The 26,907-nt window shown below is 40.9% G+C and overlaps 1 protein-coding gene across 3 annotated transcripts in view; it reads left to right on the forward strand.

Annotated features, from left to right (window-relative positions):
* LOC144693733 (sodium/hydrogen exchanger 9B2-like) overlaps window positions 1-26,907 on the forward strand; it is a 141,372-nt gene that overhangs the window by 85,920 nt on the left and 28,545 nt on the right. For all 3 annotated transcript variants that reach the window (XM_078563725.1, XM_078563814.1, XM_078563896.1), the window contains 5 exons: window positions 2,853-3,030; window positions 3,866-4,036; window positions 5,221-5,363; window positions 16,499-16,626; window positions 19,338-19,513. In XM_078563725.1, coding sequence (XP_078419851.1) covers window positions 2,853-3,030; window positions 3,866-4,036; window positions 5,221-5,363; window positions 16,499-16,626; window positions 19,338-19,513 — 796 coding nt within the window. The remainder of the gene's footprint in view (window positions 1-2,852; window positions 3,031-3,865; window positions 4,037-5,220; window positions 5,364-16,498; window positions 16,627-19,337; window positions 19,514-26,907) is intronic.

Raw genomic sequence — 26,907 nt, forward strand, 5'->3', positions numbered from 1 at the left:
CATATTGTGCCTGCCCCCGATAACCTTTCACCCCCTTGCTTATCAGGAACCTATCTACCTCTGTCTTAATGATATTCAAGGACTCTGCCTCAACCACCTTTTTGAGGAAGAGAATTCCAAAGTTTCACAACCCTCTGAGAGAGAATTGTTTTCCTCGTCTCTGTCCTAAATGGGCGACTCCTTATTTTGAAACAGTGACCCCAAGTTCTAGATCCTCCCACAAGAGGAAATATCCTTTCCACATTCACCCTGTCAAGTCTCCCCAGGATTTTATGTTTCAATAGTTCTTGCGCATCTCTATGATTCCCTACAGATTTGTTCCTCCATCTGTCTCTCACTATTTGGAACGCCCCAAATAGTATGATCCTATCTTTTTTGCTTCTTAACTCTAACCAAATGGATTCTGCCCTTGCCCCCTCAAGGACATCCCCAATTTTCATACTGCAATGTCAGTATTGCCAGCCCATCTTTTTTTTCCTTCCCTATCTTTTCTGAACACTCTATAAACGCCCAGTGCCATTTTAAGCCATGTTTCTTTTATTATCTCAACATCATATTCCCACACTGCTTTTTGTGCTTGTAGCTCACCAATCTTATTCACCACACCTATTCTTGTCACATTTTAACATGACTGTGATCATGCGTCCTAATCTTTTTTCCATGAAAACTATCTCAATTATGACATCTGCCATTAAAATTTTGAGTTCAAGTTCTGCAACCAATCTCTGCTCTTATGTGAATCCAGTAGCTGTACCACCTTTTGACCAAAGGCGTATGCAGTAGTTCAAAGGTAACCTCAGACATGCCATAATAACACACCAAATTATCAAAATATGCACAAGATCTGTTCATTTGCCCAGACAAACCAATGGGTGCTATGGGTATTATTAGCATGTTGCTGTTTGTCTGGTTTACCTAACCAGACAAACTTTTGCCTACCTTTGAGTGGAATCCACTGTATAGCCTTGTATAGCGCACTACTCAGTGGACCGAAACAAAATATTAAAGTGACTGTGCTCACCGAACTTCCCCAGTGGCTCTTTTCTCAATGATTCTCTCTTGGTTTAGTGTACGTGTTAATAACACTGGTCTAAAATAATAGATTTAGCACAGTCAGTATTGTGCTATATGTGCAGCTGTTTGCACACAATGTCCAATGGAGATTGGCAGCATATTAAATCAAATACGTATTATACCCTAGAGGATAGATTTTCTTTTTTGTTAGCATTAGTGAATAGAAAATACTGTAAAAATGTGAAAAATGAAGTTTTTATAGTGTCACTTCAGTAAAACCATAAGCTATTGTTGTTGGCTGACCCCTGATTCAAGGATGGCATCTACTCAGGGTCATGAATTTCTGCCTTGGGTCTTCATGTGACTGAACAGGCTGATTCTTGACCATAAACAATAACAACATGCGTACAATATATATGTGTAATGTAATATAAATATGTATATTTGTCCAGTCAATATACACTGGACAAATAAAATTGGCAAAGGTTGTCTGGAAGATGGGTTTGTTTTGCGACAGTTTCGTGGAACAATACGTTGTGGAACCAACTAGAGATAAAGCTATTTTTGATCTAGTCTTGCATAATGATACAGGTTTAATCAGTAATCCTGTAGTAAAAGATCCTCTGGGGAAAAAGTGATTATCATACAATTGAAATCCATATTAAATTTGCAAGCATCATATTCCAGTCCCAAACAAGAATTTTAAAGTTAAACGAAACCAATCACAAACAGACGCTTGGTAATATAGAACTTGAATTATACTGAAAAGAGAGACATGTTGCCGAAGGTTTTCATATTGCTCTCTTCAGGACAAATGCAAGAATGCCAAATTTCAAGCGATCACAATTTATGCTACAGGAGAAAAGGGGTGCTGACTGGTTGGCAAGTCAACTCTGGCCGATGCATTGCCATGAAGAAAGCAACAGTGAACAGTTGGCTCCCGAAGCCTCTGGGTTATTCAAAAAAGGCACAAGGCTAAAATGTATTCCTTTTATTTGCAAAAAAAAGTTTCTTGCACATGAATATGTTGCTTTTTAGCAAGCATAAATGAGCCATGTTACGAGCTCGACTGATTATCTTAAATTGGCCATTAGTGTAGCAATTGGTGCAAACTATTGGGCAGCACTTGCTAAATAATCCTGAGTGCACAAATAGTTACACTAACAACCAGTTTAAGATAACCAGTCGCGCTCGTAACATGGCTCATTTAAACTTTCTAGAAGTGACGTACATTCATTTGCAAGGACCATGCTCACTCCATTGGCACACAGTGAGAATCCTAACCTATTACAGAAATGGTTTATAAACATGCTTTGGTTGGAATAACCAATTCATGATATATTTCAGTTGAATAACTAGTGGAGTTAACTTGATGTTCATCAGATTGTGTGCGCACTTCTCTCACTGCATCAGGGACTGCTTGTGTTTGCTGGCCTGAGAGTAAAGTCTTTATTTTGCAATTGAGTTTTAGCTAGCCCCAAGTAGGGTTCCAGAATTAGCAAGCCAGCATTCTGGCCATTTTGATGCAGCACCAATTTAAACAAGCACTTCGGCTACTTGGTGGCTGAACTGACCACCACTTCTCAATTGTTAACATCAATACTAAAAACATATCTATTGTCCATGTTAACCAATATCTTGATGAGCACACCTATGGCTCCACACCCAATACTTTCCAACAATTTCACAGAAATGTAATGCTATTGGTTGTATTATATGGAATATATGGAGATTACAATCCTATTAGTTTTAATAAATAATCTCTCAAAGTTTTCCTTCCTAGAAGAGAAGAGATTAGCTGTCTAATAAAGGTGTTGTGTTTTGTATTCTTGTTCCAGGATATTGTTGAGAAGGCGAATTCTGCAGACCATATAGATGTACCGGTTGAAGTAGATGAAACCACCCTTTTGAATAAAACCAGCCAGGGCGAGAAGCCTACTCATCACAATCATGGCAAACTGTGGCGAATATTTGCATGCCCACCTCAAGGAATCATTGCTAGTGTATTAACAAAGGGTTAGACCAATGCATGCATTTGAATATTAGTTTGTGTTCATTAATAATAGAGGCTGCACCATAATATTCTGTATGATTTACATATTTATATATCAACAGAGGTTTCCCTACCTTTGGTGTGCCAGATAATTGCATTAATTTTTTTTTCAGGTTCTGATGTTGCCATTATACTTTTGCTCCAATGCGTTTCCTCACTTTTTAGATTAGGTGCTCACATTTGATTCAGTGCTGACCAGATTATATTTAGAAACGTGGGGCGGAAGTTCAGCAGAGCAGAATTTTTAGACATAGTGACACAGAGCCCGATGCAATTCCCATATTTGACACCTTCATTGTTAGGGTTTGATTACTTTTGCTTGGTAAAGGATTGGGAGCTTTCAGAAGATTTCAATGGATTCGTAACTGGCTCTCAACTGATGACTGGCAAAATTCCCAGGGTAGCCATAGCCAAGAACTCTCCCAGAAACACACCTTTGACAAGAGGTGGTGCATTTGTAAGATCCACTCCCCTATTCTCCTCATTCAAAAATAGCTGGAGCCAAAAGTTACAGAGCAGAGGAGCTGCTCTATTTTGGTTTGAATACATTCAATTCATGATTTTAATATTCATATATTAAAAATGAATGCGTTTGTTTCTCAGTGCTATGACACTACAAATTGACCTTGGTATTGGTGTCATTGTTAATAATGGTCCTGTTGTATTTCAAAGAGAAGTGTGTTTATTGCTTTTTTGTTGACCAGTGTTTTAATTAGGTGAAAAAATCACAAGTTGAGTGTTTATTGCAGGTTGCAAAGACTTATCTCTGTATTAATCAGTTTTCACCTTGTTTTGCAGTGATTATGGTGATCCTGCTGTGGGCAGTTGTCTGGTCAATTACTGGTCCAGAGTGCCTTCCTGGTGGTAATTTGTTTGGAAATCTGATTCTGTTTGTGTGTGCAGTTCTTGGAGGGAAGATTGTTGGAATGATCAAACTTCCTCATTTGCCACCATTACCTGGCCTTCTAGGTAAGAAAATGGAAGATATAATGAATAAAATGTTCATATTGGGTGACTGTACTGAAGTCAGCATAGAAAAGGAACGTGCTTTTATACAGCGTATTATCATTTCCCAAAGTGCTTTAAACCAATGCAGCAGCTTTAAAGTTTAATAACTTTGTAGTTGCCAAAGGCTGAAGCTAATTTTCACACACAGCCTCACAAGTAGTAAATTGATGAACGAAAAGATGATCTGTATTTCAGGATGTTGGGAAAAACTCCTAGCTCTTATCCAAATAGTGACAAGAATTTTGATATCCCCAGAGCAGACAGCTGAGTGTTTGCTTGAGGAAGTGCTGCACTGTTGGAAGTGCCACCTTTCAAATGAAAGATTAAACTAATTGCTGTCTGAGGTGAATGTAAAATATTTCACACAACTATTTTGAAGAAGGGGCATTCTCCTCAATATCCTGGCCAATATTTACTCCTCAACCAACATTCAGAACAGATTTATCTGGTCATTGTCCTGAAAACAGCAACAAGATATTGATTTGTGCAAATTGGCATTCCATTTCCTACATTTACAACAGTGACTACACTTCAAAAGTACTTAATTGGCTCTAAAATGCTTTGGGATGTTGTATGGTAGTGAATAGTGAAAGGCGTTATATAAATGCAAACGTTTAATCTTGTTACACGGTCTAGTTTTTAATGCATGCTGACTTGTACACATTGACTCCTACATTAACATTATATTGTATATAAAAATATATATATAATTATAAAATGTGTGTGTTTATTAAATGTATTGTAATATTGTTCTCCATTTTGCAGCAGGACAAAAATAATAAAAACCAGTAGTTCCAGCCACTGATGAAAATATAGCCATCAAGTTGTTAGATTTTTGAAGAAGTGTGACTTTTTTCCAATTTCAATACTATCTTTAATTTCAAAGCATTAACCTGAATCATGGTGATGATTAAAACATGGGGAAGAAGTAATTATTTGAAATCAAATGACTTTATTTTTATTGCACGTAGCTGTTCATTTTACACACTTTTCTGTCACCAGTACAGTGGTGCTTTTGTTGGCCATATCTTTTTTTCTAAACATCGATCCAGAATGCAGTGTTTATCCTCCAAATATGTATTTGTATTTAATTTAACTAGTAGCAGTTTAATCTGTAACATATTTTCTTTGCAATTATGTATTAGGAATGCTGCTTGCTGGATTTGTTCTCCGAAATATTCCTGTTGTCAGTGAAGCTATTTACATTGACTACAAGTGGTCCTCATCCTTGAGAAGTATAGCCCTTGCAATTATCCTTACCCGAGCAGGACTTGGGCTAGATGCAAAGGTATAAACAGGATGTTTCTCACCTCCATTTTGTTCATCTAAAACCAAATAATGACACTCAAGTTCATTATAGTCCATTTAGTTTTTAGTTATTGCACTGGCTAAGTGATGTGGTACTGAACCATATAGTCCTAGGTCTGATCCTTGATCTGCACTGAATTGGTTGATCTTAATCAGAGTAACCACAATGTTTCTGGTCTGGGAAGAGGAAAATACAAAACTAGGACTTCAATGAATAGACAACCGGATTTAGCTGTGATACCTAATTGTCACATAGTTTGATCACTTCTTGGGTTCACACATGAAGGACAGTCCTTTTGGCAAAATCAATATTTTTGTATGTTTATGATGCTTTCAGATTTTTTTGATATGATCCGCGTTCCCTTGTCCAAATTATCTCAATATATTGAGAACAAAGGTGGATCCGGCATTGACCCATGGAGTAGACCATTTCTAACTCTTTACTGTCCAACAGACATTCACTTTAATTCTGTCTAATTTCTGTCAACCAACTGTTGTAACTCACTCTGGAGTTTAGTAACCAGCCTCTTGTAAAATGCCTTATTGTGCCTTCTAAAAATTATCTATGGGTAGATAGGATGAATGCAGTAGATAATTTTTAGAAGGCACAATAAGGCATTTTACAAGAGGCTGGTTACTAAACTCCAGAGTGAGTTACAACAGTTGGTTGACAGAAATTAGACAGAATTAAAGTGAATGTCTGTTGGACGGTAAAGAGTTAGAAATGGTCTACTCCATGGGTCAATGCCGGATCCACCTTTGTTCTACCCAGTCAGTTTCTTCAAAAAATTCCATTAAATTTGACACTTTGCCTATAATGAATCTGTGCTGTCCTTAATTATTCCAAGCATTTCTAATTTTATCTCAAGTTATGAAATTTGTTTTTAGTGATGTTACACTAACTGATATATGGTTCCTCAATTTTTCCTATTATCCTTTCTTGAACAGAGATGTTATACTGGAAACGCTCTAGTTTACTGGCAAAATGTACCTATCTGAGAGGGATTGAAAAATTATAAATTAGAACCTCTGCTACCTCCTCTCTGACTTCCTTCAACAGCCTAAGATGGATGCCTTCAGTGGCCTGACAACTTATCCAGAGAATAGTACAAGACCTTTAGGCCTATCAAGTCAATGTTAACTCTTTGCAAAGAGCCAATCCAGCTAGTCCCACACTCCATACCATTGGTCCTGCAAAAATAAAATGACTAATTTCTTTTCGACATTAATGGTTAACAGCTGTGCCCTGTACTCTTCCTAGTACAACTAATTTCTCACTTCCACCGTCATTTGTAGAAACTTTCAAAATAACTAATTAAGATTAATGCTGGTATTTTCATTATCCACAACCAGATTGTTCTCCTAATTCTTATTATTTTACTTTTTAATAGGCTTATTTGAAAGCCCTTCCCATTTCCTTGTATATTATCTCCTGACCTTTTTCATAATCCCCTTCACCTCCTTATCTTCGCTTCTTACACACCTTATGATTTTCTTGAATTATATTTGTTCCAACCTCATCATAATGCTTCTCTTTTCAATTTGTGTAGTTTTAATCTCTCTATTTATCTATAGAACTCTTCAATGTACCCCTTTCAATCTATCTCTTGTAAGCATTGTTTCATCTTTGAAAATTCTCCACTGCTGACTCACTATTCTTTTTGCCAAGTATTGAGCTCAGTTATTTTGGGATAAAGATTTCTTTTCATCTTAGTAAACTTGGCCTTTTCAGTCCAGCAATCTTATCTTTTGATATAACTGTGCTTTCCTATTCTTACATTGAACCTGACTACATTACGATTGCTGTTTTCCTATTCTTTAATTTGTTATTTTCCCCACTTTATTTCCCAGAACCAAATCAATGCGATATTACATAGGATTTACAGCACAGAAACAGGACATTTGGCTCAGCCAGTGCATGATGCTGTTTATGCTCCACTCAAACTTTCTACCATTTACCCTCATATGAACATATCGTAACCCTCTATTCGATCCAACGTCATATGGCAGTTAATTTATCCTTAAAAGCATCTATACTATTCACTTCAACCACTCCCTATGGTAGCAAGTTCCACATTCTCACTACTCTTTGGGTAAAGAAGTTTCTTCTGAATCCCCTATTGGATTTCTTGGTGTCTATGTTATATTAGGAATGTAGGAACAGGAGAAGGCCATTGAGCCCGTCGAGCCTGCTCCGCCACTTAGTACGATCATCGCTGATCGAACACTTCAATGCCTTTTACCCACACTATCCCCATAACACTTTACGTTATTGTTAATCAGAAATCTACCAATCTGAACCTTAAACATACTCAATATGGAGCTTCCACGGCCCTCTGGGGTAGAGAATTCCCAAGATTCACAACCCTCTTGAGGAAAGAAATTTCTCCTCATCTCGGTCCTAAGTGGCTTCTCCCTTATTTTGAAATTGTTCCCCCTGGTTCTAGACTCCCCAACTAGGGGAAACGTCTTCCTACATCTACCCTGTCTACTTTTTAAAGTATTTTGTAGGTTTCAATGAGATCACGTCTCATTCTTCGAAACTCTAGAGGATACAGGCCCAGTTTCCCCAATATCTCTTCATAAGACAGTCCCACCATCCCTGGAACAAGTCTGGTGAACCTTTGTTGCACTCTCTCTATGGCAATAATATCCTTTGAGGTAAGGGAACTAAAACTACACACAGTACTCCAAGTGCAGTCTAACCAAGCTTCTATACAATTGAAGCAAGACTTCACTACTCCTGTACTCAGATCCTCTTGTGATAAAGGCTAACATTCCATTAGCCTTCCTAATGGCTTGCTGCACCTGCATGTTAGCCTTCAGTGACTTATGGGCAAGGACACCCAGGTCTCTCGGTACATTTACGCTTTCTAATCTCTTACCATTTAGGAAATACTCTGCACATCTGTTCCTTCTACCAAAGTGGATAACCTATGATTTTTCCACATTATATTCCATCTATCATATTCTTTCCCACTCACTAAGTCTGTCCAAATCCTCCTGTAGCCACTTTACATCTTCCTCACAACACACATCCTCACAGCACACAAAGCCTAGCTTTGTATCATCTGCGAACTTGGAAATATTACATTTGGCCCCACATCCAAACCATTGATGTATATTGTGAACAGCTGGGGCCCAAGTACTGATCCTTATGGTACCCCACTAGTGAAAGCCTGCCAACGCAAGAATGACCCGTCTATTCCTATTCTCTGTTTTATGTCTGTTAGCCAATCCTTAATCCACGCCAGTATATTGCCTCCATATCTATCCCATGTGCTTTTATTTTTCTAATCAACCTCTTGTGGAGGACTTTATCAAAAGCCTCTGAAAATCCAAATATACTACATCTATCGACTCTCCTTTATCAAAGTTGTTAGTAACATCCTCAAAAAACTCCAACAAGTTTGTCAAACGTGATTTCCCATTTGCAAATCCATGCTGACTATGCCAAATCAGATCATGATTATCCAAGTATCTATTTGTCACATCCTTTATAATTGATTCCAGCATTTTCCCTACTACTGATGTAAGGCTAACAGGTCTGTAGTTTCCTGTTTTCTCTCTCTCTCCCTTCTTAAATAATGGGGTGACATTTGCTACCTTCCAATCATCAGGAACCATTCCAGAATCTATCGAATTTTGGAAAATGATCACCAATGCATCCACTATCTCCGAAGCAACTTCTTTTAACACTCTGGGATGCAGAATATCAGGTCCTGGGGACTTATCAAGTTTCAGTCCTATTAATTTCTCCAAAACAACCTTCTTTCTTATACTAATTTCCTTCAACTCCTTATTATTAAATCTTGGAGATTTCCTGTATCTTCCTCAGTGAAAACAGACACAAAGTAATCATTTAGCTTCTCTGCCATTTCTCTATTCCCCATTATGAATTCTCCTGGCTCTGCCTGTAATGGAGCCACATTTGTCTTAGCAAAATGCTTCCTTTTTACATACCTATAGAAGCTTTTACAGCCTGTTTTTATGTTTCTTGCTAGATTGCATTCATATTCTATTCTCCCTTTCTTTACCAGCTTGTTGGTCCTTCTTTGCTGTATTCTTAAAAATCTCCTAATACTCAGATTTACTACTATTTCTGGCAACTTCATAAGCCTTTTCATTTTATACAATCCTTAACTTCCTTTGTCAGCCACGGTTGACTGACTTTTTTTGGGTTTTTGCACCTTGAAGGAATGCATAGGCGCTCTAAGCTGTGTAATAGTTCTTTGAAGACTATCCATTGCCTATGTAAGTCATACCTTTTAATGTATTTTCCCAATCCACCTCCGCCAATTGTCCCCCATGCCTTCATAATTTCCTTTATTCAACTTTAACACCCTTGCTTCAGAGTGAACTACCTCACTTTCAAACATAATGGGCAGAATTTTCTGCTTGTTGGGCGGGTGGGCCCGACCCAATCTCCGGCAGGCGGGGAGCCGATCCCCACCAAAGAAGCGGGCTCCTCCGCCATTTTACGTGGGCGGGCCAATTAAGGCCTGCCCAGCGTGACGTCTGGTGGGAAGTGCTATGTGCTTCCTGTGCGGGCAGAGGGGTATTCCCCAAAAGCGAGAGTGCGCTCTTTCACGCATGCGCATGAAAGAGCACACATCTCCCTGAGGCAAAGTGCTGCCTCAGGGAGATCGCTGACACTTCTAAAAATATGAAAAATAGAAAAAAAAAATTCCCTAACATGTCCCCCTCATGTGACATGTTCATAATTTACATAATAAGTTTATTAAACTTTTTAAAACCCTACATGAAACCTCATCCCGCCGGTGGATGAGGTTTCATGTTTTTTCTATTGCCTACTGGGGCTCCTGGCCTGCCCGCCAACCTTAAGGTTGGACAGGCAGGTCCTTTAATTGTATAATTGATCTCGTCAATGGCCTCAATTGGCCATTGGCAGGTGCACAGCTGATTTTGCTGTGGGCCCGCCTTCCTGAAAATTTAAATGGGGCGGAGTGACGTCGGGAGTTCCACCCAACATCATCCTGTGTCATTTTACACGTTGATGAGCGGGCCCCACCCCCTGCTCACCGACGGCAAAATTCTGCCCCATGTAAAATTCTATCATATTGTGGTCACTCATCCCTACAAGATCTTCTACAACAAGATTATTAATCAGCCCTTTTTCGTTACATAATACTAGATCTAAAATAGCCTGTCCTCTACTCAGTTCCCCAGCATAGTGCTCTAGAAAACCATCCCTAACACACTCCAGAAACTCATCTTCCACAGCATTAATGTGCAATTGGTTTACCCAGTCTATATGCAGATTGAAGTCACCCATGATTACTGTATTGCCCATGCTACATGCTTCTCTCATCTCCTGATTAATACCATCCCCCACATTACCATTACTATTTGGTGGCCTATAAACAACTCCAACCAATGTCTGCTGCCCTTTGTTGTTTCTTAGCTCCATCCAAACAGATTCCACACATTGTTCTTCCAATCTGAGATCCTCCCTTACTAATGCACTGATCCCATCCCTTATTCTCAGCTCAACTCCACCTCCTTTCCCTTCTTGTCTGTCCTTCCTAAACATCGAATATCCTCGAATATTCAGTTTCCAGTCTTGGTCACCGTGCAGCCATGTCTCCGTAATGACAATTATATCATACCTGTTTACCTCTATTTGTGCCTTTAGATCATCTACCTTCTTGTGAATGTTGCACATTCAGGTAGAGTGCCCTTGGCTTGTCTTTTTGACATCATTCCACATTCGAAGCATATTCAATGCCACTGCTTTGTTTCTCCTGCCTTCTAGTCTCACTACTACTTCCTGGTGTCAACTTTACATACTTCCAATTTGGGCCACCCCTCAGGTTCCCACCCCCCTGACAAGCTAGTTTAAACCCACCCCAGCAGCACTAACAAATCTCCCTGTGAGTATATCAGCCCCAGTCCTGTTAAGATTATTTCAAACTTAACCCGCTGCCCAAATAGAGGTGCCCCTCACAGGTCCAGCTGTCTCCACTCCCAGAAGGCGAGTGAAGGCCCCGTGCCTCGCCCTCTATTTATCCGCTGCCCGAGTAGAGGTGCCCCTCACAGGTCCGGCTGTTTCTGCTGGCAGAAGGCCTCTAGTTATGTTCTTTCCCACAAGTGGAAACATTCTCTCTCGCTCGCTCTCTTGTGCTCTCTCTCTCTCTTTCTCTCTGCATGCTATCAAATGCTTTCATAATTTTAAACATCTCTATTAGGTCACCCCTTGACCTTTTTTCAAGAGAAAAGTGACCCCACCTGTCGATCCTTTCCTCTTACGTAAACCCATGCATTTCTGATATCATCCTTGTAAATCTCCTCTGCACCCTCTCCAGTGCCTCCAGTTACATCCAATACATTGCCATTGTCTATTCTCTGTTAACTCCTTTAAAAAAAAGTCAATAAGTTAGGTCAAGCAAAATTTTCCATTTGTGACCATTGCTGACCATTCGTTATTATATTTTTTTTTATATGTTCTATTCTCTTCTTTAATATTTTTGATACCACCAATGTTAAGATGACTAATTTATAATTCCCTGGACATGTTCTGTCTTCCTTCTTAAATATAGGAATCACATTTGTCATCCGCCAGTCCTCTGAAAATACACCTTTTTCGAACAAATTATGAGATATGTGAAGTAATACTTCTCTTCCCTGGATTCTTTTAAAGTGCTCATATGTAATCCATCCGGACCAGAGTTTTTATCCTCTTTTGAGTTTGATTCTTTTATTTAGTGCACCCCTTTTTAAAAATTTCAAATGCATTTATCTCATTATTCATCTTACCATTCAATGGTATGTCTACCTGGTTTCCTTCCCTGGTAAACATTGATATGAAAGAATTATTTAATATTTCTGCTAACTCTCTATCATACTTATGGTATTATCCTGTTTATCCCTTAACGACCCCATTCCCATCCCAGGCTTCCTTTTTTTATTGTTGTGCCTGTAAAATGTTTTGCTATTTTGTTTTATGTCCCTTGATAGTTTGATTTCGTAGCTCTTTTTTTAATTCATATGGCACTATATAACGGCAAGCATTATTTATATTTATCTTTGAATTATACACTATTACCTGATTTATGTAAAACACATCTTGCCGTGTAACTAGTTTTTATAGCTTAACAAATAACGTTATCACTCTATCACTATATGCAATGTGATATCTCTTAAATGAGTTCTATATGGTATTAAATATATAGGAATAGGGTGTACAATGTTGTAAACTAATAAACAAATAGAATTAAAAATGAAAATACCTGGAAAAACTCAGCAGGTCTGGCAGCATCTGCAGAGAGGAACACAGTTAATGTTTCGAGTCCGTATGACTCTTCAACAGAACTAAATAAAAATAGAAAAGAGGTGAAATATAAGCTGGTTTAAGGGGGGTGGCACAGGTAGAGCTGGATAGAGGGCCAGTGATAGGTGGAGATAACCAAAAGATGTCACAGACAAAAGGAGAAAGAGGTGTTGAAGGTGGTGATATTATCTAAGGAATGTGCTAATTAAGGGTAGATAGCAGGATGAGCAAGGTACAGATAGCCCTAATGGGGGTGGGGTGGGGTGAAGGAATCGAAATAGGCTAAAAGGCAGAGATAAAACAATGGATGGAAATACATTTAAAAATAATGAAAATAGGTGGGAAAAGAAAAATCTATATAAATTATTAGAAAAAAAAGAAAGGGGTTGGGGGGGGATCGGAAAGGGGGTGGGGATGGAGGAGAGAGTTCATGACCTGAAGTTGTTGAACTCAATGTTAAGTCCGGAAGGCTGTAAAGTGCCTAGTCGGAAGATGAGGTGCTGTTCCTCCAGTTTGCGTTGAGCTTCACTGGAACAATGCAGCAGGCCAAGGACGGACATGTGGGCATGAGAACAGGGTGGAGTGTTGAAATGGCAAGCGACAGGGAGGTCTGGGTCATGCTTGCGGACAGACCGAAGGTGTTCTGCAAAGCGGTCACCCAGTCTGCGTTTGGTCTCTCCAATGTAGAGGAAACCGCATTGGGAGCAACAAATGCAGTAGACTAAATTGAGGGAAGTGCAAGTGAAATGCTGCTTCACTTGAAAGGAGTGTTTGGGCCCTTGGACGGTGAGGAGAGGGGAAGTAAAGGGGCAGGTGTTGCACCTTCTGCGGTTGTGTGGGAAGATGCCGTGGGAGGGGGTAGAGGTGTAGGGGGTGGTGGAGGAGTGGACCAGGGTGTCCCGGAGGGAACAATCCCTGCGGAATGCCGCCGGGGGTGGGGGTGAAGGGAAGATGTGTTTGGTGGTGGCATTATGCTGGAGTTGGCGGAAATGGTGGAGGATGATCCTTTGAATGTGGAGGCAGGTGGGGTGATAAGTGAGGACAAGGGGGACTCTATCATGGTTCTGGGAGGGAGAGGAAGGTGTGAGGGCGGATGCGCGGGAGATGGGCCAGACACGGTTGAGGGCCCTGTCAACCACCGTGGGTGGAAAACCTTGGTTAAGGAAGAAGGAAGACATGTCAGAGGAACTGTTTTTGAAAGTGGCATCATCAGAACAGATGCGACGGAGGCGAAGGAACTGAGAGAATGGGATGGAGTCCTTACAGGAAGTGGGGTGTGAGGAGCCATAGTCGAGGTAGCTGTGGGAGTCAGTAGGCTTGTAATGGATATTGGTGGACAGTCTATCACCAGAAATTGAGACAGAGAGGTCAAGGAAGGGAAGGGAAGTGTCAGAGATGGACCATGTGAAAATGACGGAGTGGTGGAAATTGGAAGCAAAATTAATAAATTAATCCAGGTCCAGACGAGAGCATGAAGCAGCACCGAAGCAATCATCAATGTACCGGAGAAAGAGTTGTGGGAGGGGACCGGAGTAGGACTGGAACAAGGAATGTTCCACATGCGGGTACCCATAGCCACACCTTTTATTTGGAGGAAGTGAGAGGAGTTTAAGGAGAAATTGTTCAGTGTGAGAACAAGTTCAGCCAGACGGAGGAGAGTAGTGGTGGATGGGGATTGTTCGGGCCTTCTTTCCCACCTCTGTTTCACTGCCAAGTGTCTTGACCCACCAGGAAACCAGTGCAGCAATTGGGCTTATGCTAATAAGCGTCTCGCCTCTCCACGGCCCTGATATTCGCTGCCGTAAAAATGGAGGATTGAGGTCACGTTAAATGGATTTTAGTTTTTAACTCTCCTCATCCCAATTCTCTGCTTCCTGTCCCACCAAAAATTTGATAAAAAGGGAAATAATAGAATATGAAAGTAAACTTGCCAGGAATGGAAAAACATTGTAAGAGCTTTTACAATTATATAAAAAGAAGAGGAGTAGTTAAAGGAAATGCTTGCACCTTAAGAGGTAAAGACAGGAGAAATTATCATGGGGAATGAGGAAATGGCATAAACATTGAACAAATACGTTGTGTTTGCCTTAACAGTAGAAGAAACATACCAGAAATAGAGGGGAATCAAGGGGCTAAAAGAGTGAGGAATTTAAGGTAATTAATATCAACGAAGAAAAAGTATTAGAGAAACTTCGGGACTAAAATGCCACAAATCCCCAGGATTGAATTGCTTACATCCCAGGGTTCTAAAAGAGGTAGCTGCAGAGATACTGGATGCACTGGTTATGATTTTCCAACATCCCTAGATCCTAACATGGTCCCAGTAGATTGTAAGTTAATAAATGTAACTCCGCTATTCAAGAAAGGAGGAAGAAAGCAAATGGGGAACAACAGGCCGGTTAGCCTGAGATCAGTTGTCAGTAAGATTCTAGAATCTCTTATTAAGGAATTCTTAACACTACACTTAGTCTACTCATATTACAATTTCCTAAGTCAACACGGTTTCATGAAAGAGAAATCATATTTGGCAAATTTTAGTTATTATTTGAGGATGTAGCTAGTAGGGTAGATAAACGGGAAACCAATGGATGTAGTTTACTTGGATGTTCAAACGGCATTTGATAAGGTGCTACACAAAAGATTAATGCACAAGGGAATAGCTCATCGAGTTTGGGTAATATGTTAGCATGGATAGATGACTGGTTAATAGGCAGGAAGCAGACAGTAGGAATAAATGGACCATTTTCAAGTTGGCAGGCTGTGACTAGCGGAGTGTTGTGAGGATCAGCGCTCAGGTCACAGCTGTTCACAATCTTTATTAGTGATTTAGAGAAAGAGACCAAGAGTAATGTATCTAGGTTTTCTAATGATACAAAGCTAGGTGGAAATCTAAGCTGTGAGGAGGACACAGGCTGCAGCGATTAAGATAGGTTGGGTGAGTAGGCAACAAAGTGGCAGATGAAGTATCATGTGAGGATGTGTGAGGTTATTCACTTTGGTCGTAAGAATAGAAAGGCAGAACGTTTTTTAAAAGACTTGAATCTTGTAAATGTTGCCGTTCAAAGGGACTTGGATGTGCTCGTACAAGGAACACAAAGTTAGCATGCAGGTATAGCAAGCAATCAGGAAGGCAAATGGCATGTTGACCTTTATTGGAAGAGGATTGGAATACAAGAATAAAGAAGACTTACTACAATTATTCAGGGCTTTGACGAGACCATGCCTGGAGCAGTGTGTGCAATTTTGGGCTCCATTTTTAAGGAAGGATAGACTTGCATTGGAGGACATGCAGTGAAGGTTTACAGGATTGTTTCCTGGGATGAGAGGCTAGACCTATGATGAGAGGCTGAGTAAACTGGGCTTATATTCTCTGGAGAGAAGATCTCTGTGTCTACCCTGTCAAGCCCCTTTCAGAATCTTGTGTTTCAGAGATTGTTTCCCCTGGCTGAGGAATTTAGAACACTGGCACAGTCTCAGGATACAGGGCAATCATTTAGAACAGTTGAGGAGAAATTTATTAGAGTTGTGAATCTTTGAAATTCTTTATCCCAGAGGGTTGAAGACGCTTCATCATTGAATAGATTTAAGGCTGAGATGGGCAGATTTTTGGCCTCTCAGGGAATCGAGGAATATGGGGAGCAGGTAGGCAAGTGAAGTTAAGGCTGATGAACAATCATGCTCATATTGAATGGTGGAGCAGGCTTGAAGGCCATATGGTCTACTACTCCTCCTATTTCCTATGTTCTAATAGAGCATTGTCTTTGCCATCGTTTTGAGTTGATTTTTATTCTTTCTGAGGTAACACGAGATACTTTTATTCTTAGGCTCTTCGGAAATTGAAGGCTGTGTGTCTTAGGCTGGCATTTGTTCCTTGCCTTAGTGAAGCTTGTGTTTGTGCAGTTCTTGGGCATTATCTACTGCATCTGCCGTGGTCATGGAGTTTTATCTTGGGGTAAGCACATTTATTAAAAGAACAGCTGACAATAATTACACCGAAATAAGATAAAATATATGTAGAATTTCAGGATCTTAGTCTAGATTTAAATTTTATTTTAATAAAAATTCTTATTTGATATATTTTAGTTCTGTCGGCCGTGGCTCAGTTAATAGCACACTCACATCTAAGTCAGAAGGTTGTGGGTTCAAGTCCCACTCAAGGATTTGAGCACAAAAAGCAAAGTTGACACTCCAGTGCATTACTCTGGGTGTGCTGCACTGTCGGAGATGCCTTCTGTCAGATGAGACTTTAAGCCGAGGCTACTCTCTCAGGTGGATGTTTAAGATCCTATTATCCTATTCGAAGAAGGACAGGGGAGTTGTCTTGGTTTTCCTGGCCAATGTTTATCCCTCAAACAAGAAAACAGATTCTCTCAATATCGTAACACTGCTGTTTGGAGAAGTTTGCTGTGTCGGCAGTCACATTTCCTACATTACAACAATGACGATGCTTCAAAAGTACTTAATTGGCTGTAAAGCACATCTTTCTTTCTTTTGAGTATATTTTTACTTTCATATACACACCAAATATTCTGTTGAATTCCAAATAAAATAAATCAACTGCCTTGGAAAATTAAGTTAATTCCAATAAGGCATTGTTCAAATAATAGTTCTCATTTTTTCCTGGAAGACAAAGGACAAATAATTAGAAACAAAGAACAGACTAAGTAATATTTCTCATCATGAAATGCTTATTGGGCTTAATATGTTAGTTAAATTTTAATAGGTATGTTTTGAAAAGGCTTTATCTACCTGAATTAAATTTAGCAAAATGGATTGTGTTTACAATGAAAATGCTGTTGAGACAATTCTGTCTACAAAATAATTAAACCTAATTTGTGCTCGCTAACCAGGGTGGTATCTCAAAATGTTATAGAATGGGTAAAATCCAAACAGTTCCAAATGGTTTGTGTTCATTAATGGAAAACTAAGAAGTAAAAATCAATGTATAAAATTGGATGCATTTGTGCTAAATGTTAACATTACACCGTTGATCTTCCTCTGGGGCAGTAGCAAGGCAGGATTTCCACCCACCAAGCCTAACTCGCTGTGACCCTGACTCTCTTCTTGGGTCAGGATACCATCTCATGGACAGGGCAGGTTCCCATTCGCATCCCCCTCTCTTCAGAGGGAGTCTGCCATTGGTAGGGAGGGAAAAATGTTTGTCTAGAATGCAGCCTTTGACACAGTTAACTAGACCATTTCCCTCCACTGTCATCCAGATGGTTCGGACGACTCTCACCTGGCTCCATTCTAATCTGTCTGATCATGGCCAGAGTATCAGTTGCAATGACTTTTTTTCCTGCTCCTGTACCATTACCTCTGGAGCCTTCCAGGCATCTATCCTTTGTCCCCCTCCTATTTCTAACCTACATGCTGCGTCTTGGTGACATTATCTGAAAGAACAGCGTTAGTTTTCACGTGCAGTTTGATGACATGCAGTTCTACCTCTCTTGACTCCTCCACTGTTGCTAAATTATCAGACTGCTTATTTGACATCCAGTACCGCATGAGCAGAAATGCCCTCCAATTAAATACTGGGGAGATGGAAGCCATTGCTTTTAGACCTGCTCCAAACTTCTCTGCTGAAAACTCCATTCCCTGGCTACCAACCTCATCCCTTTCCCTGGCAACAGTCTGAGACTAAACCAATCTATTTGCAACCTTGGTGTCATGTTTGACCCTGAGTTGAGATTCCAAGCGCATTTGCGCCATCACTAAGATCATCAAGTTCCACCACTGTAGCATTGCCCGACTCGCATCTTGGCTTGTCTGCTAAATCGTTCATTCATACCTTTGTTACCTCTGGACTTTACTGTTCCAATGCACTCTTGGCTGGTCTCCCTCATTCTACCTTCTGTAAACTTAGTCATTCAAAACTTTGCTGCTGGTTTCCTAACTCCCACCACGCAATATTCCCCCATCACCCCTGTGCTCGCTGACCTACATTAGCTCCTGATCAAGCAACAGCTTGGTTTTAAAATTCTCATCCTTGTCTTAAAATTCCTCCATGGTGTTGCCCATCTCTAACCCTAGAAGCTCCTCCAACCCCATCCTTCGATATCTGCACTCCTCCAGTTTGGGCCCCCGAGCATCCCCAATTTTAATGGTCCCAACATTAGCGGCCGTGCCTTCAGCTGCTTGGGTCCTAAGCTCTGGAATTCCCTCTCTGCCCCCTTACCTCCTCCAGGACACTGCTTAAAATCTGCCTCTTTGACTAAGCTTTTGGTCACCTGATTTAAAATTTCCTTATGTGGCTTACATATGTACGTACATATGTTGGTGCCATTTTTAGTTTTATAATCCTCCTGTGAAGTGCCTTAAGAACATATGAACATAAGAAATAGGAGCAGGAATAGACCTGCCCCACCATTCAATAAGATCTAGGCTGATCTGTTTGGGATGTTTTATTATGTTAAAGGCTCTATATAAATACATGTTAAATGTAGAGAAATTCAGCAATCTCATTCAATTACTTAAAATTCTACCTTAAGATAACCAAGTCTGCATACATTAGAGCAGTAAAGTTTACAGCCTAACTAAAATTAGATCAGGTTCTCAAATCAATACTCTCTCCCAGTGTAATTTCAAATAACTTTAGTGTTTACATTATATGTATTTATATATCTTGTTATTCCTCCATGTTCTGCAATTTCCTGTTCCCAGGTTTGTGATCGGTGCAGTGTCACCTGCTGTCGTTGTCCCATGCATGCTGCTGCTTCAGAAAGAACGCTATGGTGTTGACAAGGGAATCCCAACGCTACTTATGGCTGCAGGCAGCTTTGATGATATCCTGGCTATTACAGGCTTCAATACATGTCTAGGGATAGCCTTTTCATCAGGTAAGCTTTGATCTAGAACAGGAGCATGCAAATTGCTGCCCATGGGCCACATGCAGTCCCCAAACTCTGGCAATCTGACTCTCAAAGCCCAAGCATTTTGAATATTTGTGCTCGTATTTTTTTTCAATTTGCTAGAAAGACCTTTATTCAACTTTTTGGTTGAATTGGTTCTTGCTCTACTACAGGGGAAGAAGCTAGCTGTTTGAAGAGTATCCGGTAAGTGGTTAAGGTCTATTCTATTCCTAAGGTTTAAAATAGTACAGGAATTTGTGGTAAGATTAATAAAGTACATAAAATAAAATAATTAAGTAATTAATTAAAACATGTAAGGATGGCAGGACAGCTGATGTGTCATGATTTGCAGCATGTAGGAGCTCCTCGATACCAGTGTGATCCAGGGTAAATATGTCTGCAGTAAGTGTCTGCAACTTGAGGAGCTTCGGCTCAGAGTCATTGTGCTGGAGGCTGAGCTGCAGACACTGCAACACATCAGGGAGGGGGAAAGTTACCTGCACGCTTTGTATCAGGAGGTGGCCACATCCCCTAGGATAGGGTTTTCTGACTTGGAAGGTGGTCAGAGTCAGGAGGGTGTGACTGCAGCTGATGAGGCAGGTGAGGGGACCCAGAGAGCAGGAATGTCAGCCTCTGCAATTGTCCAGAATGTTTGAGGTTCTTTCAGCTTGTTGGGATGAGAGTGGGGCTGCAGGGTGGATGAGTTGACTGACCATGGTACTGAGGTACGGGAAGTCATTCAAGTGGTGGGAGCAAAAAGGAATGTAGTGGTAGTAGAGGACAGTATATTGAGGGGGATTGACTATGTCGCCTGCCCGGTGGTGGGGTTCGGGACGTTTGCTCAGGGCTGGAGAGGAACTTACAGTGGGAGGGGAAGGGATCCAGTTGTTTTGTCCATGTGGGTACCAATGGCATAGGCAGGATGAGGAAGGAGCTTCTACATAATCAGTATAAGGTGCTAGGCACCAAATTAAGAAGGTAAAGGTAATAATCTCTGGATTATTACCTGAGCCGCGTGCAAATTGGCATAGGACAAATAGATCAGAAAAATGAATGCAGGGCTCAAAGACTGGTGTGGGAGAAGTGGGTTCTGGTGTGTGGGGCACTAGCACCAGTGCTGGGGAAAGTGGAGTACACCTGAACCGCGCTGGGGCTGGTGTTCTAGCGAGCTGCAAACTAGGGAAGTAGAGAGGGTTTCAAACTAAATAGTGGGAGCAAGGGATCAGATTTGGGAAGATGTGGTATACCAAAGAGTAGAGACAAGGCAAGAGAGAAAGGTACTAATATGGGAAATGATAAACAGACCATTACAGGAAGGGACAGAGTGTACAAATCTAAAAGTAATTCAGCAGATAAGGCTAGACGTTAGAAAAATAATAAAAGGACAAAACTAAACGCTCTGTATCTGAACGCACGTAGCACTCAAAACAAAACAGGTGAACTGATAGTGTAAATAGAAATAAATAAGTACGATCTGATAGCCATTACAGAGACAAGGCTACAGGGTGACATAGATTGGGACCTGAATATCGAAGGGTATGTGACATTTAGGAAGGACAGGAAGTTAGGAAAAGTTGGAGAGGTGGCTCTGTTAATTAATGATGGTGTTAGCACAATAGAGGGGGATGACCTAAGTTCAGGAAACCAGGATGTAGAAGTGATTTGTGTTGAGATGAGAAATGATAAATGCAAGAAGTCACTTGTGGGAATGGTTTACAGACCCCCTAATTGTAACTATGCAGTAGGTTTACAGACCCCCTAATTGTAACTATGCAGTAGGTGTACAGACCCCCTAATTGTAACTATGCAGTAGGTGTACAGACCCCCTAATTGTAACTATGCAGTAGGTTTACAGACCCCCTAATTGTAACTATGCAGTAGGTGTACAGACCCCCTAATTGTAACTGCAGTAGGTGTACAGACCCCCTAATTGTAACTATGCAGTAGGTGTACAGACCCCCTAATTGTAACTGCAGTAGGTGTACAGACCCCCTAATTGTAACTATGCAGTAGGTTTACAGACCCCCTAATTGTAACTACACCGTAGGACAGAGTACAAAGGAAGAGATAATTGGATAAACGCAAAATACTGCGGATGCTGGAAATCTGAAACAGAAACAGAAAATTCTGGAAAAACTCAGCAGGTCTAACAGCATCTATGGAGAGAAAAAAACAGAGTTAACGTTTTTGAGTCCTTATGACTCTTCAGAGCTGAAGAGAAGTAAAAATGTAATGAAATTTATACTGTTTAAGCGGGGTGGAGCAAGTGAAGCTGGATAAAAGGCCAGTGGTAGGTGGAGGCAAAGGAGAGATTGCCACAGATATCATGGACAAAAGGACAAAGGGGTGTTAATGACAGTGATACTGGTTAAAGTTGATGGTGGCGTTAAGGTCAGAAAGCAGAATGTGATAATGGCAGGACAAGGGTAAGCACTCTGGAAAGAACAACATGAACAAGTGACAAATGGTCCTTGGGGTGGGGTAGGGGAGGGGACGGTGGTGGCAAAAAGATTGAAAATAGGATAACAGATAATTGGAGCTAATCATGGGGTCTTTTAATCGACAAATAGACTCGAAAAATCAGATGGGCAAAGGTAGCGTAGATGAGTTCACAGAATGTTTTCAGCATAGTTTCTTAGAACAGTACATTCTGGAGCCAACCAGAGAGCAGGCTACACTAGAACTGGTATTGTGCGACAAAATTGGGTTAATTGATAACCTCATAGCGAGGGCACCCCTTGGTAGCAGTGAGCATATGATTGAATTTTACATTTACTTTGAGGGAGAGATGAGTGGGTCCAAGTCTAGTATTTTAAACTTAAATAAGGGTAATTATGAGGGCATGAAAGCAGAGCTAGTTAAAGTGAACTGGCAAATAAGGTTAAGGGATAGGTCAATAGAGATACAGTGGCAGACATTTAAAGGGATATTTCAGAATACACAGAATAGATACATTCCAATGAGAGAGAAAAATTCCAAGAGGAGGATCCACCAATCATGTTAACTGAAAAAGTTAAAGACGGTATCAAACTTAATGAAAATACATATAATTGCACAAAGACGGGTGGCAGATCAGAAGATTGGATATAATATAAAGAGCAACAAAAAATGACAAGATTAATAAGGAATGAAAAAAATTAAGTATGGGACAAAGCTACTAGAAACATAAAGACTCAAAGGAAGAGTTTCTATAAATATTTAAAAAAGGAGAGTTAACAAAATGAATGTTGGTCCTATAGAAAGTGAGTCTTTGGCATTAATAGAAAGTAAGGAGATGGCAGATGAATTGAACAGGTATTTTGCATCAGTCTTCACTATAGAGGATACAAGTAATTCACAGAAATAGCTGTAAATCAGGAAATGGAAAGGAGGGAGGAACTGAGGAAAATTACAATCACCAGGGAAGTGGTATTGAGCAAATTGTTGAAGCTGTGGGCTGACAAATCTCTGGGTCCTGATGGACTTCATCCTAGAATCTTAAAAGAAGTGGCTAGTGAGATAGTTGATGTATTGGCTTTCATTTTCCAAATTTCCCTAGATTCGGGGAAGGTTCCATTAGATTGGAAAATAGCAAATGTAACTCCATTATTACTCCATTAAAAGGGAGGGAGACAGAAAGCAGGAAACTGTAGGCCAGTTAGCTTAACATTGGTCATAGGGAAAATGTTAGAAGCACTTATTAAAGATGTTAGAACAGGGCACTTAGAAAAATTCGAGGCAATCGGGCAGAGTCAACATGGTTTGTCAGAGGGAAATCATGTTTAAGCAATTTATTGGAGTTCTTTGAAGGAGTCAAATGTGCTGTGGACAAAGGGAAACGGGTGAATGTACTGTACTTAGATTTCCAGAAGGAATTTGATAATGTGCTACATCAAAGGTTATTGCAATAAATAAAAGTTCATGGTGTAGGGGGTAACATATTGACATGGATAGAAGATTGGCTAGCTAACAGGAAACAGAGTTGGCATAAATGGGTCATTTTCTAGTTGGCAAGATGTGATGAGTAGTGTGCCACAGGGATCAGTGCTGGGGCCTCAGCTTCTTACAATTTATACAAATGACTTGGATGAAGGGGCAGAAGGTATGGTTGCTAAATTTAAAGACGTCACAAAGATAGGTAGGAAAATAAGTTGTGAAGAGGACATAAGGAGGCTACAAAGTGAAATAGATAGGTTAAGTGAGTGGGCAAAGATCTGATAAATGGATTATAATGTGGACAAATGTGAAATTGTCCATTTTGGCAAGAAGAATAGAAAAGAAGCTTATTATCTAAATGGTGAGAGATTGCAGAGCTCTGAGATTCAGAGGGATCTGGGTGTCCTGGGGCATGAATCACAAAAGGTTAGTATGCAGGTACAGCAAGTAATTAGGAAAGCTAATAGAATGTTATTGTTTATTTGTGATTACAAAAGTAGAGAGGTTATTCTTCAGTTGTACACGGCACTGGTGGGGCCACATCTGGAGTATTGTGTACAGTATTGGTCTCCTTATTTAAGGAAAGGTGTAAATGCATTAGAAGCAGTTCAGAGAAAGTTTACTAAACTAATACCAGTAATGGGCAGGTTATCTTATGAGGAAAGGTTGGGCAGGTTAAGCTTGTATCGACTGGAGTTTAGAACAGTAAAAGGCAACTTGATGAAAGCTTTGAGATTCTGAGGGGTCTTGACAGGGTGGATGTGGAGAGGATGTTTCCCCTTGTGGGAGAACCTAGAACTAGGGGTCATTGTTTTAAAAAAAAAAGAGGAGGGGAGGCGGTGGCATAGTGGTACTATCACTGGACTAGTATTCCAGAGACCCAGGGTAATGCTCTGGGGACCCTGGTCCGCATCCCACCATGGGAGATGGTGAAATTTGAATTCAATAAAAATCTGCAATTATAAAAGTCTGATGATGACTGTGAAACCATTGCCGATTGTACTAAAAACCCATCTGGTTCACTAATGTCCTTTAGGGAAGGAAATCTGCTGTCCTTACCTGGTTACACGTGACTCCAGACCCACAGCAATGTGGTTGACTCTTAAATGCCCTCTGAACAAGGGCAATTAGGGATGGGCAATAAATGCTGGCCTAGCCAGCAAAGCCCACATCCCATGAATGAATAAAAAAAATTTTCAGACAGCAGTGAGGAGAATTTTTTTCTGAGGGTCATGAGTCTTTGGAACTCTCTTCCTCAAAAGGTGGTGGAAGCAAAGTCTTTGAATATTTTTAAGGCAGAGTCAGATAGATCCTTGATTAACAAGGGGATGAAAGGTCTTCAGGGGTAGGTGGGAATGTTGGAGTTGAGGTCGCAATTATATCAACCATGACTTTATTGAATGGCGGAGCAGGGCCGAGTGGCCGACTCCTGGTCCTAATTCGCATGTCCATATGTTTTTGAAAACTGGTAATTGGAAGTGGTTAGTTTTAACATCGTGGCTTCATTGGTGGATATATTTAAAATCAAAATACCAGGCAATTGGGGATGGGCAATAAATGCTATCCTAGCCAATGATGCCTACATCCCATGAATGAATGTTAAAAAAGGGGCTCATATGCATGTACAAAAAAATGAGAACACTAAGGCTAGAAATTCATGTGCTCCATTTTTGGACACTGGGTCATGATTCTCGACTTGCCTGCACTGGTACCCTTTGAGTTGGACAGCATGGAAATTTGTGTACCCACCTCACCCACATGATTGTAGTGTGTGTTCCGCATTGCTACTTTCTTCACATTGTGGTACTGAGCTGTGGACCAGGAAGTGTTGTGCAGATATGAGCTGTTGCAGCCAGCCTGCTGTTCTTAAAGGCATGATGTTCCGCTTAAAGGGAAACTGCACTGAATAATATTAGTGGAATTTAAATAATGGAGAAGCAGTGCCAAGGTGCAGAGTGAGGGTTCTAGGATGACTGATGTTGGAGGCATTATTGAGTTGGGCAGGAGGAGTGATGCCATGGTCGCTCAGGAGGCCTTCAAGGATCACCCTGAGAAGGGAGTGGGAGCAGGTGACCAGGAAGGTCAGTGCCTGCTGTCAGGCCCTGGTAGCAGTGCCACAAGAAGTCTAATGACTTATCGCTGGTGTTCAAGGTCAGTGAATGCAATTTCACATGACATCTACCCACCATACCATCAACCTATCACTACCCAGTGCACTACACCCCATCTCTTACCCAGCAATACTTCTGGCACTTGGAACTAATGTCTAACATACAATATTCCACCTCTCCCTCGCACACCTACCAATGCTGCCAACCTCACACCAACCTCTTGCTTCCTTGACATATCTCCAGCTATGGCAGGAAGCTGCAACATAGTCCATGTCACCCAGCATCACTAGGAACATTGAAGGTTTGTTCCTGCCTTATGCCCCTTTTCAACTCCCATACTTATCCACATCTTGCAACCTGACACGTGCAAGTTGCAGATGATGCGACCGTGAACCCCTTGCTTTTCATCCCAACCTCTTCCTTCACCCCCACCTTCCCCTTCTGATTTCCTGTTCAGACACCTAACAGCTGGGATTGCCCAGTCACAGCAGCCCAAAGAGGAAGAGAGAGAGCAAAGTCCTCACTAATAAAGAGGTGCCCTCACTTGATCTGAAATTCTCAGCCACACAGCTCAGATACTGGCATTGTATGCTCTTGGAATAAGGATAGAGTTGGGGTCAGCACATGGTGTGTCACGCAAACAGGAGTGAGCTGCAATCAGGCCAGGGTATTGAATGGTTCGTTTGCTATCGCTGGAGAGGGAGAGGTTGTAGACCTGTTCTGCAGCAGAGGACTCGGAGGCGAGGACATTGATAGGATGCATACAGGAGAGCGTTGGTGGGCATGCACACCAAGATGCTTGGGTTCGTTGGCTGACTTGTTATACAGCCACCTGTCACTGTCAAGGACTATGGAAGAGTTTGACTCCAAGTTGGCAGAGGGCATACGGTTTCCCTCTCTGAACCTTTGCTCCATCATCTCTTTTGTGCTGCAAATCCAGAGGCACTGCCACTGCCACTACTGCCCCCATATCTATTGGAGCCTTCATGTAGACAGATCACTAAATCCACTGCCTTCCCTATCAAGAATGCAGCAACACTTCCTAGCAAATCCAGGAACTTAACCACAGCAACTTCAAAAATAATTCAGAGTACTTCCAGACACCTTCAATAGCAGAATTTCTTTAAAAAGTTATCTTACCTGCAACTTGGGTGCCTGGCCCTTTAAGGAATAGGGTGTAGTCTTGTATCTCTGTTGTGTGCGTGGTCCAAATTTGATATGCTGGTGTCACGCCAGCCAGCTGGGTTGTGTAATATCAGAATAACTTTGATTCATAGCCTTCCACTGCATGCAGAGGACATGCCTGTATGTGCCCTTTTCCTGCTGGAGGGTGCACGAGTTGTGCAGGGAGGAACT

This window comes from Cetorhinus maximus, chromosome 1 (genome assembly GCF_964194155.1).
Source record: "Cetorhinus maximus chromosome 1, sCetMax3.hap1.1, whole genome shotgun sequence".
NCBI classification, from domain to species: domain Eukaryota; kingdom Metazoa; phylum Chordata; class Chondrichthyes; order Lamniformes; family Cetorhinidae; genus Cetorhinus; species Cetorhinus maximus.